Source organism: Staurois parvus, unplaced genomic scaffold (genome assembly GCF_062004578.1).
Source record: "Staurois parvus isolate SC_StPar_1 unplaced genomic scaffold, SC_StPar_1.0 ptg000303l, whole genome shotgun sequence".
Lineage (NCBI taxonomy): Eukaryota > Metazoa > Chordata > Amphibia > Anura > Ranidae > Staurois > Staurois parvus.
The window spans coordinates 14,268,153-14,284,217 of record NW_028318099.1 but is presented as its reverse complement, the minus strand read 5'-3'; the positions used below and the strand labels follow the sequence as shown (position 1 = coordinate 14,284,217).

Here is a 16,065-nt window from a genome sequence, read left to right as displayed (position 1 = left end):
GGGAACGTATCAGAAAAATACGCGTTCTGATTGCGGCACCAAAACACACAGCAAAAATACACCCAAAAAGGTACAGGAGCTTCTTCTGGTGCCTTTGTAAAGCATTTTGGCATCAGGAGCACGAGGCGTGTTTTTTGCATGTTTCTGGAATGGGCTTTCCTATAAAAGGACAAAAAATGCACAAAAAACCTGATGTGAATGAGCCTAGGGACTGGTGAGCTGCGTTGTGTGGTATGGACACTGTAATGAAAGGTCTATTCTACACCATGCTGTGTCATTCTCTTTGTATACACTCTGCTATTCACAATGATATGTCATCCTCCCGCCCGCTTCGCCTCCTCAGGAAGTTTGAGCCTGGCGGGTCGCCGTAGACGTCTCGGTTAAGGACGGCACGTGACTATGACGTCATGTGACGAGGAAGTGGCTGTGTGATCAGGGTGTTCTGGGGTGATGGCATCATATAAAAAGGTAATGGAGTGGATCGGATGGCGGGGGGCGATGGGGGGACAGGGTGTGAGAGCCCACGGAGGGAGGGGAAGGGTTTGGGGCTCCATCTACAAACCGATGGGGCCCATCCTGGCTCTCCCTGCCATTCAGCCTGCGGCCTCCAGGTGCTGGAGGACTACAAGTGACACCATGACCTGCCAGGATCTACTGTCACCATGATGGTGACTGTAGATGGGGGAAGGGGAACTGTCTGTGTTCACAATGACCACATCTGTCCCTGTAGGTGTGTGCCAGTATAGATCCTGTACATACAGTACATGAGGGGGGCACTGACAGCTCTGATCATCCACCCCTCTCATCAACACACTGCTCCTCTCACCATATACAATATATATGTATGTATGATGTGTGTGTATGTATGTATGTTTGTATATACACACATATATATCTTTTTTTTTCTTTCTGTCAATGGGAATGTAGCTGTAGAGCTCACAATTGTACTTGATTATTAATGTTTGTTAATACACGTTAACGTAGCGGATCCGTGTGTTTCTGCGTGCATTTCCAAAAAATGCATACAATTGCAGAACACGTGTTAGGATGACATTTTTCTTCATGATGCCCCAAACTTGCTAAAAAAGAAAAAGGCACCAAAGTCGGCTGCAATAGAGGGTACGGGAGCCATGTTGGTGCGTATTTCAGGCGTCCGGTGATACATTCAAGTTAGTGGGCTGGCCTACACTGTTGCGGGGAAAAAGATGCACAAAAAATGCTTTAAAAATGTGATGTCGCTGGAGCCTTTTTGTATTGGATGATGTGACTCTCTGGACTCATTTCAACTTGTAGTTGGGGGCGGTAAAAAAAAATGTTTGACTGTCTATGATGGTGGTCCTGCCCCATCCTCAGGCGCCATCTTTATGTCACGTGTGGCCGCACATCTGTGTATGTGCAGGTGATATTTCCTGGTAGCAGGGGCACATGGCCAGGGAAATTTGCGCAGGGGAACTGAGCCTTGCGTCAGATCTGCGCACACACTGCGGCAGGGGCAGCACAAATAAAGCACTTACAGAGAAAAAAAAATCAATTTGTAAGAGGAGGAGGCAGGTCAGCCCAACATGCCCTTTAAGGTGAAGATCTAGAAGCTGCAAAGGCAGCATCAGGGATATACACATGCTGCACCTGCGATGCTCTGTGTCCATGACACAAATGATTCTCCTGTTGCATCTAGCAGGCAGTTCCTCTGCCGAAACCTAAGGGGGTAATCCTCCGTATTGTGTAAAAAAGGATGTTTGATCCTGTCTTCTTTGATCCTCTCCTTCTTCTACTGTCCCCAATCTATCTGCTGATAGAACAGAGCCTTAGGGGCAAGCTGCACATGCTCAGTTTGGTGTGTGTTGCTAGAGAGTTTTTTTATTATTTTGGGAGAGCGCATGTGATCAGCAAGATAGTAAAAACCGGGCAGTGCCAAATCACCTCACTAAACCATCAAATGCTTCTGAAAAATGATATGAACATGGATTGCTTTTCAGAAGCAACAGTTTAGGCGTACAACTATACATACTCTATATCACAGTTAATGTAAAAATTAAAAGGGAACATCTGGAAGATATAAAAGACCATAATCAATACCTCTCTGTAATCATTATTACCTCACTAAATGTGATTAGGCCTGAATGTGACTTGGTATTAGCCTCTTGAAGGCTACTATACAGCAGAAAAAATGGAATGAGTGAGTGCTATAATAACGTAATGTAACAGCGGCTATGCAGCAAAGGCACCATATAAGACCTCCAGATAAACTGTAAACTAAAGGGGGGGGGTGCAGCGCTAATGAAATGCACAAAGATGATAATTAAATAACTAAAAACAATAAATTCATATATGCATAATAAAGTGACACTGTGCAAATGTATGTGGCTGGTATTGTGAGAAAGATGTACTTAATCAAATTAAAGGTAAGTCTAAGGTAACAATGTGAGTGAGATCACAGATGAACTTCAGACGTCCAATGACTGAAAACGTGGATGAGGTGAGAAAATAAAGTATAGATTGCGAACTCACCAGATACGCAATCTTTATGCGCATTTGTATATCAAAAACATCGGATGTCCTCACATAGGTCTGGTCAGATCTGGTCATGTATCCTTCACTGCCTCATGGTTCGCACTCAGGGTTCGCACTCAGGGATGACCGCTCTGCAGATGTAGGCAGCTCCCACAGGAGCTCAAAAAAACAGAGGAGGCCTTAGATAATCAAAAACACAGCATGTGGGGAACGTATTGAAACATCAGTTGCAGTGGGTTGAGCCAGCAGCAAATATCCTATGCGGAACACAATAAGGGGTGCCTTGAGGTTCCTTCAACAGCAACAACACTTTTTGTTTCCAACAAAAAGTGTTGTTGCTATTGAAGGAACCTCAAGGCACCCCTTATAGTGTTGCTGTTGAAGGAACCTCAAGGCACCCCTTATTGTGTTGCTGTTGAAGGAACCTCAAGGCACCCCTTATTGTGTTCCGCATAGGATATTTGCTGCTGGCTCAACCCACTGCAACTGATGTTTCAATATGTTCCCCACATGCTGTGTTTTTGATTATCTAAGGCCTCCTCTGTTTTTTGAGCTCCTGTGGGAGCTGCCTACATCTGCAGAGCGGTCATCCCTGAGTGCGAACCCTGAGTGGGAACCATGAGGCAGTGAAGGATACATGATCAGATCTGATCAGACCTATGTGAGGACATCCGATGTTTTTGATATACAAATGCGCATAAAGATTGCGTATCTGGTGAGTGCGCAATCTATACTTTATTTTCTCACCTCATCCACGTTTTCAGTCATTGGACGTCTGAAGTTCATCTGTGATCTCGCTCACATTGTTACCTTGGACTTACCTTTAATTTGATTAAGTACATATTTCTCACAATACCAACCACATATTTCAGTGGCACATATATTTGCAGTGTCACTCTATTATGCATATATGAATTTATTGTTTTTAATTATTTATCATCTTTGTGCATTTCATTAGCGCTGCACCCCCCCTTTAGTTTACTATACAGCAGAGCTAAGACTGGGAAAGGGAGAGGCTGCACAAGAAGCCAATCAGTGGTGCTGCAATGCAAGGATTATACTGATAGAAGGAGAGGGCAGAGAGGTGGCTCATCTGCCTGCTGCTTCTCATTTCACTGTCCAGTCTCAGGCCGGAGAGGGATAAGACCTGTAAGTGTTACTGAACTGTAGCAGAATAAAATCAGGTCTCCTCCACTGCCAGACAGGTGGTAGAGGTGTGCAGATCTCAGGACTGGATGGACAGAAATACAAATCCATTGACAGGAGATCTCCCTCATATGTATACAGCTGTTTTCCTGGAGTTTATCTGTAATATTATTATTTTCTGCAATTCTTCATGTTTCAACTATAAAACTATAGGGGCTCATCCACACTTGTGCGAAGATCAGTGTTTTTCTCTGCTAGAAAAGTGCAGGTCCTCACAAAGGCACACAGTCATTTTCTATGAGCCCTGTTCACACTTGAATGCATCCTACAACATGTCGGCATTTTTTCTTCCCTGCACTGAATTTTACCTACAGCTTCATTTCTTTGTACCACTCTGCATAAAAATAAATGAAATGTCATAATGTTGCATTTCAATAAAGTTACAAAAAAAGTAAATAGTGCTCTGTGCTTTAGGGTCTCATGCATGCTGAGCTTAAAAATTGTTACTGTTGGGGCTTGTTCTCATGTGCGTCAGTACCCAGTGTTTATGCTAGTTTTATTCAGCAAATTTAACCACTTGCCCTCCACAGGACTTACCCCCCACCCCTTCCTGACCAGGCCATTTTTTGCAGTATGGTACTGGGGGAGAGGCAGTGGAGGTTCCTGTATCCCAGAATGCACTGGGAAGTAATAGAGAACTAGGACAGAGCAGCTCCAGCCACTCCATCAGTTAGGGCAGTCTTGTGACTTCTATCGGTGTCCAGCAGAGCATGGTTAAAGCTTGGAGGAGGAGTTTTCATTCTCCCCTGATTTTCCTATGAGGCTGCATAACCCTTGACCTTGTCTGGACAGTGCTCATTGGCCCTGTGCTGATCACATGCGCTCTCCCAAGATAAAAAAAAAAAACCTCTCTAGCAATACACACCAACCTGAGCATGTGCAGCTAGCCCCTAAGGCTCTGTTCTATCAGCAGATAGATTGAGCACAGTAGAAGAAGGGGAGGATCAGAGAAGATAGGATCAAACCTCCTTTTTACACAATACAGAGGATTACCCCCCTTAGGTTCCACAGTGAGTATAACGAGCATGCTCTACTGCATATACAGACTGATTTTACTGTTGTGGGTTTAGTAACACTTTAATGCATTCCAGTGGCCAGAATAAATTAATATTCAAGCCGATCGAATCCATTAAATCTTAAACTCTTGATGCGCCTAAACACATGCAGTACGTGTCTGTAGGTGCTCTTTTCTGCTGCCAGGCGTTCAGAGGAGAAAAGCAAATGCTGTGTGTGCATGGGGCCCAAAGCACAAGGCACCGCCGGCCAGAACCAACACTTCCTGCATGGTAAAGTGCAGCATTTTACTGCACATGATGTGTGCAGCGCCCCTAACTATAGGCAGGCTCGTGTTCACTGTGGAGGGGTGGGGCTTTGACATGTTACAATACTAGGCAGTGTCTTTTATTTCTTCTTTTTTCAAACTTTATTACAGTGTCACAAAATGACACTTCAGTTTTCTGCAAATGTAGCATGTCAGCTACACGGCATTTTGTCTGTATTTACCAAGCATGCTTATTTGATATTTAGGGTGAATTCACACTACTTGTATACATGTACAGTTCTATTCATTTTAGACGCGTTTTAACGCAGTAGTAAAGTCTCTATTCCAACTTGTACTGATAGGTGAGCTTACAATCAGGCTTACCTGGAGGTACAATGAATATTTCCTAAATGTGCACCTTTAAAGGAATATTCACAGGGACGATAGATGATGTCACCCGCGCATGCACAGTGACGTTCTGCAGTTAGGCCGCACAGTACACCGCTGAATGCAGAGTGATGGGCCGGTGCTCCCACGCACATGCGCAGGAGTGATGTCATTGCTGCTCGGCCGTTCAGATAGCCTGAGCCCAGAAATCCAGAAGGAAGACATTAGCAGTAATAGTAGCACGTTATGGCTTACACTTGCAAGGGACCCATTTTTTTTTATTTCTGGCAATTTAGTACTGGTTTAATGTGTGTCCAATGCACGTCAACACGCATGAAACCAGTAGTAAACTCCACTGTTTACACTGTTTACTCTGTTGACCCTGATGAAGTCACGTGGTATTCGTGACGCAACGCGTTGGTACGCCCTGACGACACTTCCGGTACGCGGTGACGTCACTTCCGACGCACGCGCCATATTGGGACTCCGGGTACACCCATAGCACGAGGATACAGGAGGATCATTTTAAGGCTGTATTCTTATTATGGACATGTGAGTGGGCATTCTATTTGTTTACAATCTTATCAATAAATATTGCGGTATCACGCTATGGCAAGTCTCTTCTTATGTCTCTGAGCATCATCTGGTGGTCTAATACCACCACTATATAGCAGCTGGAGTTGGCATTTGGGATTACAGCGTCTGAGGTAGCATCCAGTGTGGACCTTACCGGCTGGCACTCGAGGATTACACCTATAAGGTGCAAAGGCGTATTGGCCCTTGTGGTCAGTGCGGGGAGGTGAGGAGGCACTCTTACCATTTCTGGATTGTGACACCAGTGACACCAGTGGCACTTTCACGCTTGTTCAAGGATCACAGTCTTTGTGTGTAGTGGACTGTAATTTATGCACCTCTGTCACTTGTAGGAATTTTACATTCCTTTGCATGGTGTTTTGTGTCACCATCACTAGCATCTATTCACGTGCCCCAGTTGGGGGTTATGTTAGAGGTTTTATGCATGACTATATATAATCATCTGTTTATGTATATATATTATATTTTATATGAGATGTGGGATTAGTGTTATTTGCCTTAGCGCCACACCAATTTTTCTTGTCCAGTAGTAAACTCCACTGCCTCTCCCCCAGTGCTGCATCACACAAATATGGTCTGGAAGGGGGTGGGGGTGGGGTAAATCCTCTGGAGGGCAAGTGGTTAAATTTGCTGAAAATATCTAAACACTGGGTATTGATGCACATGAGAACAAGCCCTAAAAGTGGCAATTTTTAAGAACACTTTTTAGGCTACGTTCACACTAGCCTTGTTTGCAAGCGGCAGACAGGCGTTTGGGAAGCGTTTTTACTTCTTCCCAAACGCCTGGGAAAATTCTGCACATTGCAGCACATGGTGCTGTTCACACGGGAGCGTTAGCGTCGTGGCAAAACGGACGCCTCTGGTCGAGTCAGGAGGAGTTGAAGCCTCCTATTCAAGTCCATGGTGCCGCTCCGCAAACGCCCGGCCGGTGGTTGCGACGCGTTTGCGGAGCGGTAACACCATTCAAACTTCATTATAGTCATTTATGGGGCGTTTTTTTAATGCTTTGCAACCGCCGCAAACTTGCAAACTGCGCATGCGGTGTTTGCGGAGCGTTAAAAAACGCTCCGCAAACGCCAGACTGGCGCTTGTCAAATGCTATAGGGGCGTTTAACAAGAGTTGGAAAAACAGTCAAGTGAGAACGAGCCCTTACAGTATTGCCTGTGACATCGCATCCTGTGGGTAGGGAAGGAATGTGAGTGAAGACATTTTTCATTTTTCTGTAGGTTTTTTTGGTAAACAGGATGTCTAGCACAACAGCCCTGATCAGTGTGATAGTATGAGGTGTATGAGGAGATTGAGGCAAACAAGAAGATGCTGTTTGGTACATCCATTGCTGTCACAATGTGGAAGTAGAGGGCCGTTTTGGACCTTATACCAGGATTTCACGCTCTCCAATCCCCCAAAGATGGCTGCTGGTATGGTTGCTTATGAGGGACAAAATAAATCACAAAGCAAACTTTTTTTTTTTTTTCTTGTATTGCATTGTGGTTCACTGACATGCGTTTTACATGCATTGACCTGCATTGCATTAAAATGCATATGCGTTGCATTTCAGCGCAATGCAGGTCAATGTAACGTTGTGATGTGAACAGGACATATAGCAAACAATTGCTTTTTTAGGTGTCTTTGCACTCCCCTGCATTTTACAGCTGTGTTATTATTATTATTATACAGGATTTATATATTATTATTATACAGGATTTATATAGCGCCAACAGCTTGCTCAGCGCTTTACAACATGACGGGACACAATACAGCAACAATACAGTTCAATACAAGAGGGTTAGGAGGACCCTGCTCCTTGGAGCTTACAACGCGGATAAGTGCACTAGTGTGAATGTGCTCTTAATATGGCGGGAAAACTCAGTTTAACCAATCATATAACAGATACAAGACAGCACATCCATAGACTAAGCTTGTCTACAATCATGGGCTTAGGCTAAGTTTTCAAAAATAGTCTATGCAGTCAAGGGGTCCCAGCAGGTATGATAAAACTGCTCAGCTTTGTAAAATGTTAAATTCATCTTATTTCCATCAAGTAAATCACACTGATATGACCGCTTCCATTGCGGACAATAGGGTGCGAATCGCATGACAAGTTGCACCGGTGTGATAGGGGATTAAGTGTGGACCAGGGCTGAACATTGGACTTGATGGGATGTGATCACTTCTCAGGCAGCTGTATATTGTAACTAATCAGCTTATAGTTTCTTCTTGTTCAGTTAAACTTTGAAAATGAAAACTAGAAGCTGATTGGTTGCCATGCCTAGTCTTCAGAGTCCGCAAGTCACCTCTTGGACTTTTAAATGGATCCATAATGTACATCTGGTCTCCACACTCCAAAGACATGCTGGTATGTTAATTGGATCCTGTCTAAATTGGCCCTATTAGGTGTATGTATGAATGTGAGTTAGGGACCTTAGATTGTACGCCCCTTGAGGGTTAGGGACTGATATGAATGTACAATATATATATGTAAAGCACTGCGCAAATTGACGGCGCTATATAAGTACCTGTAATAAATAAATTGCTAACACCCCCCCATACTCCCACCTTTTACCCAGGAAGCTGTGTGATGGGAATATATCCATGTACAGCATGGGAGAGTCTCCACTGAGATAGTCGGCCATGATCAGTCCAGCCAGGAATTTGTGTTTTGTGATTTCCTATGAAAAGCCCAGGCTGATCTGAAAAGCCTTGACCTTTATTTTGGATTATTAGCTGCAGAGTGCATGTAATACAAACCAGAGCATAGCCCTAGAGTCAGAAGAAAAATTGATCCGCTGTGTAAGAAGCTTTTCACCAGATCCCATTGTGTACAGAGATTTACCCTTTGCTGATCGATATGTCAGGCTTCAGTATTTTCTTGCTAACAAAGGACTAGTATGGAGATCAGGCGCTGCGACTTCACTGGATTCACACCTGTTCCAGGCTACTGACATGCATACATGGTAATAAAGCCAGAGGATCAGCATGACAGCCAGGCAGCTAGCAATTTTACAAGGTGGTCAGCAGTGGCAGCTTACATTATTTCCTGACCAGTGTCATTGAACTGATTGATCTATGTACAGTGTATCTGTTGGGCATTTGAAGAAATTGTAATTTATTAGTAAAACCTTGTCAAAGCTTAATTCTAGTCTGATATAAAAGAGACAGTCATGGGCTCTGTCTTCGTTAATACGTCCTTAAATTACATTTTTTAAATGCTAGCAGTGTAAGTACCTGGATTTGTATGGATGTCATTCTTTTGTTATCTTTGTACAGCAGAGCATAGACTGGGGGAGTGAGATGCAGCACAAGGCACCAATCGATTGGGCTGTTGAGTAGGGAGCATGATTATAGAGAGAGAGAGCAAAGTGACGGAGAGATGAGCTCATAATTCTGCTGGTTCTTCTTTCACTGTTCAGTCGCAGGGTGGGGTTGGGACCTTTATGCCACATTGACACGGCCGTTTACATGCAGCCACCAGATTCCAGCAGTGAGAGTCGGTGGATTTTTGCTGCTGGAATGATGGGGGCATAAAAATGACAGTGGCTACTCAGCTTATTTAACCACTTCAAGTGGACACTTTTGCCTCCTTCCTGTCCAGGCCAATTTTCAGCTTTCAGCGCTATCACACTTTGATTGACAATTGTGCGGTCATGCAACACTGTACCCATATTAATTTTTTTGAGACAGATAAAACTTTATTTTGGTGGTATTTATTCACCACTGGGATTTTTTTTTTTTGCTATATAAATGAAAAAGTCCAAACATTTTGAAAAAAAAAGTGTTTTTCTTATAAAATTTTGCAAATAAATAATCTTTCTTCATAAATCTTGGCCAACGTGTATTCAGCTATCTTTTTGGGTGTAAAAGCAATAATTTCTCCTCCTCTCTGGCTGCATTCTTGCAGCCATTGAGAAATACTGTGAGAGCTGTGATTGGTCACAGCTAGCTCGCACAGGCATTTAATGGGGGGGCCATTTATAAATGGCCACCCGCTCCTGCACTGCTCCTGTCCAGCCGTTTATGTACATGGGCCGGACGGGAAGTGGTTAAGCTAATGAGAGCTGTGATTGGTCACAGCTTGTCACATGGTACAAGGCTGTTGTGAATAGCCTTGTACCATGTGACCTCTGTGATCAGCACAGATTTTACAAGTAGTAAGCAATGATGTCAGGAAGTGACATCTTGCTTACTACTATTCATGTGATCACTGATTGGCCAATCAGGGAGCACATGATCGGGACCTCACACAGAGGTCCTGTACAGCGATCGGTGTTTGTGGTGCCGCACGCTCCCAGGTAGCGCGCACAGGAATTTAATAGGGGGGCAATTTATAAAAGGGCACCCGCTCCTGCACTGCTCCCGTCCAGCCGTTTCTGTACATGGGCCGGACGGGAAGTGGTTAAGCTAATGGCAGACTGACAGCAGCTGCCGCCATTGACATGTAACCACACACAGAGCAGTTACCTGTGATTAGGGACGGATGCTCGAGCCTGAACGCCTGGATGACAGGCTTGGACATCTGTCCTTCACCACAGGTAACCACCTTGTGTGTCTACATGCAAACAGTGACAGACGCTGTCAGCCTGTCATTAGATTAAAAAAGGTGACTTTTTACAGAAATAAAATTGGGACAGAGATTCTAACCCTTCCCTACACTTTCCAAAACTAAGAAAAAAAGGGGTTTGTTGGAACTGCAGCAGAGTAAAGACAGGTCTTCTGCTCTGCCAAACAGGGCTTTATTGTGTGGCAGAGCTGTGTAAAGCTTAGGAGTGGATGGATAGACAAATCCTTTGGCAGATCCGTTTTATATGTATTTCTGCCGTGTATTTATCAGCTGAATTGGACTGATGACTATCTTGCACTGATTCTGTTTTTCCTTGTGCAGCGTTGGTGGTGTTGTAGTTAGTTGTGTGTTTTAGGTGATCAGTCCAAGAATGCACAGTGTTGGGCCCTGTAGCCTCCCTGTGTATATATAGCTTTAGTTTGAAATCAGAAAAAAAAAAAATCAAAGTCAGGAGGTAGAAGATTGCTATCATGTACAGTACATCATTTTTCCAGATTAACTTTTTTTAATTACAAAGTGAAGTCTGTTTTAAACTGTAATCACTTGTTTAAAAGCCTCTTTTATTATCAATGTTATTGTCTTTTAACTTTGAGCATTTTTTTTATATAAGGATCTTTTGAGCAGCTATAACACTGAGATTTAATTAAGAAACAGTGTATATAAAGTGTACACTGTACTGGGCAAACAGGAAATGATTTCCATGTATTTACTTTTTGCGTGCTCTCTATGGTAAGACATTGGCGGAAAGCCTAATAACATGACATGAGGTGGAAGGACAATCATTCTCATCTATAGAACGTGCAGTGTGGTTGACGATTGTACCAAGGGTTCATTTACATGAACTTTGCCCTCTAAAGAGCGATCTGTGGTGGTTTGCTGTACAGAGGGAAATTGACAGATGGTGAGGAGGGGTTATGTCTAGAATGCAAACTGACCATGCAAGCACAAACTCGCTTCTATGCTTCACATGATTAGTGAATGTAGTTACTGAAAATGAAATCAATTACTATTAGATATAAAAAGACAAACACACACAAAAAAAATTATATATAATATATGAATGATTTATTTAAAACTGAGGGTAACATACACATAAATGATTCCGGCAGGAATATGTGGGATATAGCTTTGCCTGGCATTTAGCCTCAACAGAAGGGTTTAGGGGAAAAAATATATACAAATTCTGGAGTTACCCTTATGAATTATTAACACACAATTGACTCATTCAATATAATGGATGATATCCTGTATCCTTGTTGCAATTAGCAATATATTTGTTTCCAAGAAGGATTCCAAAAGGTGTTAACTACAGGCTTTATGCAGTATAAGTACCAAAACATCTTTATTGCCAATTCTTCAAAAATGCGTAAACATTAAAGTGAAATTAAAGGCAGATTTTTTTTTCTTTTTGTTTAAAAATATCATACTTGCCAGCTCTGTACAGTGGTTTTGCATAGAGCAGTCCCGATCCTCCTCTTCTCAGGTGGCGCTCCTGGCCATTCCTGCTGCCTAGTTCCCCCCCTTAGCATGCAGCTTGTTATAGGGGCACCTGAACAGGCTCACTCCCGAGCCACTGCTCTGTCTGTCCATTCACACACACAGCACAGCTCGGCCCCAACCCCCGCTCTTTCCTCATTGCTCACTGGCTCTGATTGACAGTAACAGGAGCCAGTGAGATGGGGCTCAGGCAAGTTTTAGGGGGGTCTGCTGCACACAGAAGGTTTTCTACCTTCATGCATAGAATGCATGAAGGTAAAAAAACCTTCAGCCTTTACAACCTCTTTAAATACTATTCTATATACTATTCACCCAAATGTAAAAAATGACAGCTTTGTTGAAAATCCTTCCCCACAGTTGGGACCACTGACATATTAGTTATTGTGGCTGCATCCTTGTTAATAAATCATCCCTTAATAATGTGCTAACATATAGGATCAGTATAAGGATCCCAGTGTAAATCCTTCTATAGCAGCATACAGATCTTAAATCTACAAATCTTAATACAGGGACCCCATAGTTTAGTGTATGTTGAAAGTTACTTTCCCAATTTACACTAACAGAACAGGTATATTTCGTACTTTTCATGCCTTTAAATAACTGCTATTAGATCATTTAAGTTCACCACATTGTCAGGAAATTAGTAGCAATGATATCCACATTAATGAAATATTGAGTACAAAGTATCTGCATAGTTCCCACCATGTCTCCAACTCTATACTGTATAACCTCAGTTGATGTTACACACATCACAGACTTCTTCCCACTAGCCCTGCACTAACGAGAATATATATAATCGATAGAAGATGGGGATATGTACTCCCTTCATCAAATATGTGCTTATCTTTCCACCCCCTGAATTGTCGCAGATTCCTTCAGGTCGTTTATGTAGATTTGTAGCCATTGTTCCAGTAATGGTCAAATAATAACTTGGTGTCCCATGTGAAGCCTGAGTGGTACTTAGTACTTAATTAACTCTGTCTCCTCCTCTCCACTGCCTCTTTCTGTAGGGGTCACTCAAGGTTCTGTCCTTGGACCCCTTCTCTTCTCCATCTACACCTCCTCCCTTGGTCACTTGATAAACTCCCATGGCTTTAAGTACCATCTCTATGCTGATGACACACAAATCTATCTTTCTGCTCCTCATCTCACCCCTTCAGTCTCCTCTCACATTACTAACCTACTAAGTGACATATCGGCATGGATGTCACTCCACTTCCTCAAACTCAATCTTTCCAAAACTGAGCTCTTAGTATTCCCTCCAGCCCATGCCCCCTCCCCTGACTTCTCCATCAAGATCAATAATACAACCATCAGTCCCTCCCCTCATGCTAGGGTACTAGGTGTAATCCTAGACTGCCTTCTGTCCTTTCAGCCTCAAATCCAACCACTGTCTAAATCTTGTAGACTTCAACTCCGCAACATCTCCAAGATACACCTGTTGTTAACCCCGGAAGCTACTAAGCAACTTATTCACTCCCTTGTTATCTCTCACCTTGACTATTGTAACTCCCTCCTCATTGGCCTACCTCATCGCAGGCTATCCCCTCTTCAGGCTATCATGAATGCTGCTGCCAGACTCATCCACCTTACTAACCATTCCATATATGCCACCCCTCTCTGCCAATCCCTCTACTGGCTTCCCATTGCCCAACGAATAAAATTCAAAACATTAACAATAACATATAAAACCATTTATAACTCTGCCCCAAATTACATAACCAATCTTGTCTCCAAATATCACCCAAACTGTCCTCTCTGCTCCTCGCATGACCTCCTGCTCTCTAGCTCCCTTGTCTCCTTCTCCCATGCTCCTCTCCAGAGCCTCCCCCATCCTGTGGAACTCTCTACCTTGATCTATCAGACTATCGCTTACTCTCCCCACTTTTAGGTGATCTCTGAAAACCTATCTCTTCAGGGGAGCCTATCCTGCCTTCAGCTAATAATGGAATTTTCTATTCCTCCTACCAGTCCATCCCCCACAGTTATTACCTTTTTGTACCACCAGCCCCTCCCTCTTAGATTGTAAGCTCCAAGGAGCAGGGCCCTCCTAACCCTCTTGTATTGAACTGTATTGTTGCTGTATTGTCTCCCTTTATATTGTAAAGCGCTGAGCAAACTGTTAGCGCTATATAAATCCTGTATAATAATACTTGGTGTGGTCCAATACTAATGTGGGAACACACCAACGAGACTGCAGAAGTTTGTAAGTACTTCTAGTCCCCTGCACTGCATACTTTCATAGTTATCCGACTAATGAAGTATAATGATGAAGGGCAAATTAGGCCTATAAAAAGACCAAAGTACAAAAAGTAATTAATGGTGCCTTGGAATAGGCAACCCATCTATAATTTGCATAATAATTCAAATTACTTTCAGAAAAATATCTCTATAAATGATACAACACGTCCACTGTATAGGCTTGAAAAGGGCACTTGTGGACAACCACTTCCCATGAAGCAACAAATCCACAGATTCAGAATAGGTCACCTCCACTGTAAGGCATAAGGACCGAATGGCCTAAAAAACAAAGAAATAACCCAGATTGAAAGACTCCCCTCTCAGATAAATTCTCCCCAGAGACCATGTACCCATCATTGCAAATACTGAAGGGGGGCAACTATACCTACTAACTACTGTCCGGAACAGGCCCACCAACCCTCACACCATGGGCGACGGAGTCTGGACATCCCCCCCATTCCGAACTCCTGTAACCCCCACACAGGCATCTTTGCGGCTCCTCTAAACTGACGGGCTTTCCCTCTGGTTAACTACGATGATGATGCCTAATGTTGCCCTATACATCTGATTCTTTACTTCCCTGCTGAATGTCTGATTCCAGTGTCTGAATGTGTGATTCCTGGGTATCTGTTTGCCTATTGTCCAATTGATGTGCCCCCACACCCACCGTTGGGTTTCTGCCTTGGCCGCCTGGGGGGACCATTGTTGCTGCATTGGGGAGTCCTTTATCACACAATACACACTATTTACCTTCCATGTAAGTGCCTGGCAGGTGGAATCCATGTTGTACTGGTATTCATTGGTATTCATTTTTTTGATGCGTTGGTAGCTCCTGAAGAAGCGACTTCAGTGGCAAAACCTGTTGGGCTTCATCTACACAGCTTGGAAATTCCCTTTTCTTTTTGAAGGAAGTGGATTGTATCTACCATCTTTACCAAACTTCCAATGAAAAAAACCTTTACATGTTCTAATTGATGGGGGGAAACATGCTGTGATTTAATGTGCAATGCAATTTTAGATACGGTACATGAAAGATCTATATTTTAGATGTGATATGTTAATAAAGTAAAAATTGCTTTTATCTTCTGTTTACTGAGTTCTATGTGCCTAAAAAGTCCATTAGCAATTTCCGATTTAATTAGATGTGAAGCTAGCCTCAAGACACCAATGGAGGCACTGTAGATGGAGGCTGTAGCTTGTGGTATCTATCAGCAATTAATACTTATCACTGTTCCCTGTAAAGTGGTTGTAAAGGCTCACAGTTTTTTACCTTCATGCATTCTATACATTAAGGTAATAAACCTGTGAGCAGCAGCACCACCTAATACTTATCTGAGTCTCATTACGATCCAGCAATATGCACGAGAGCCTCAGCTCTCTGGGGACTCTCCCTCTTCATTGGCCAAGACAGAAGTCTTAGAGGCAGCGGAGACAGAGCTGCATCCACCTAGGTAAGTATGACTTCTAAAAAAAAAACCTCCTAAACTTTTCTTTAAATATAATTTTTTTTTCTTTAAGCACTATCTTTGGAATCTTGTTGGATTTTAATACATAGTCCAATGTAATCGTGAGATGACCCCAGCTTCATATCATACCGAGGAATGTTTTTCCCTTAAAGGGACAGGCGCAGTTTGGTCATTGTGGGTCAAAACATAACGTGTGCATCACTGGGTGTTATTCATAGAAGATAGGTGTGAAACGTAGATTGAAGACTTTAGATTGAGATAAACTTGACGTGGGACACTTTATCACGAACTTTTGCCTATTTATTTTGTTGAAATATTTGCCAATTGGTGTGTGGAGCACTTA

At 43.0% G+C, this 16,065-nt stretch overlaps 1 protein-coding gene across 7 annotated transcripts in view; it reads left to right on the top strand.

Moving 5' to 3' along the window:
* Positions 1 to 381: 381 nt before the first annotated feature.
* BTRC (beta-transducin repeat containing E3 ubiquitin protein ligase) overlaps positions 382 to 16,065 on the top strand; it is a 271,743-nt gene continuing 256,059 nt past the window's right edge. For 3 of the 7 annotated variants that reach the window (XM_089683277.1, XM_089683276.1, XM_089683275.1), the window contains exon 1: positions 382 to 468. In XM_089683277.1, the coding sequence (XP_089539403.1) occupies positions 451 to 468 (18 nt within the window). In that variant the 5' untranslated portion in view covers positions 382 to 450. The remainder of the gene's footprint in view (positions 469 to 16,065) is intronic. The other 4 variants (XM_089683278.1, XM_089683280.1, XM_089683279.1 and 1 more) reach the window with 4 other exon arrangements.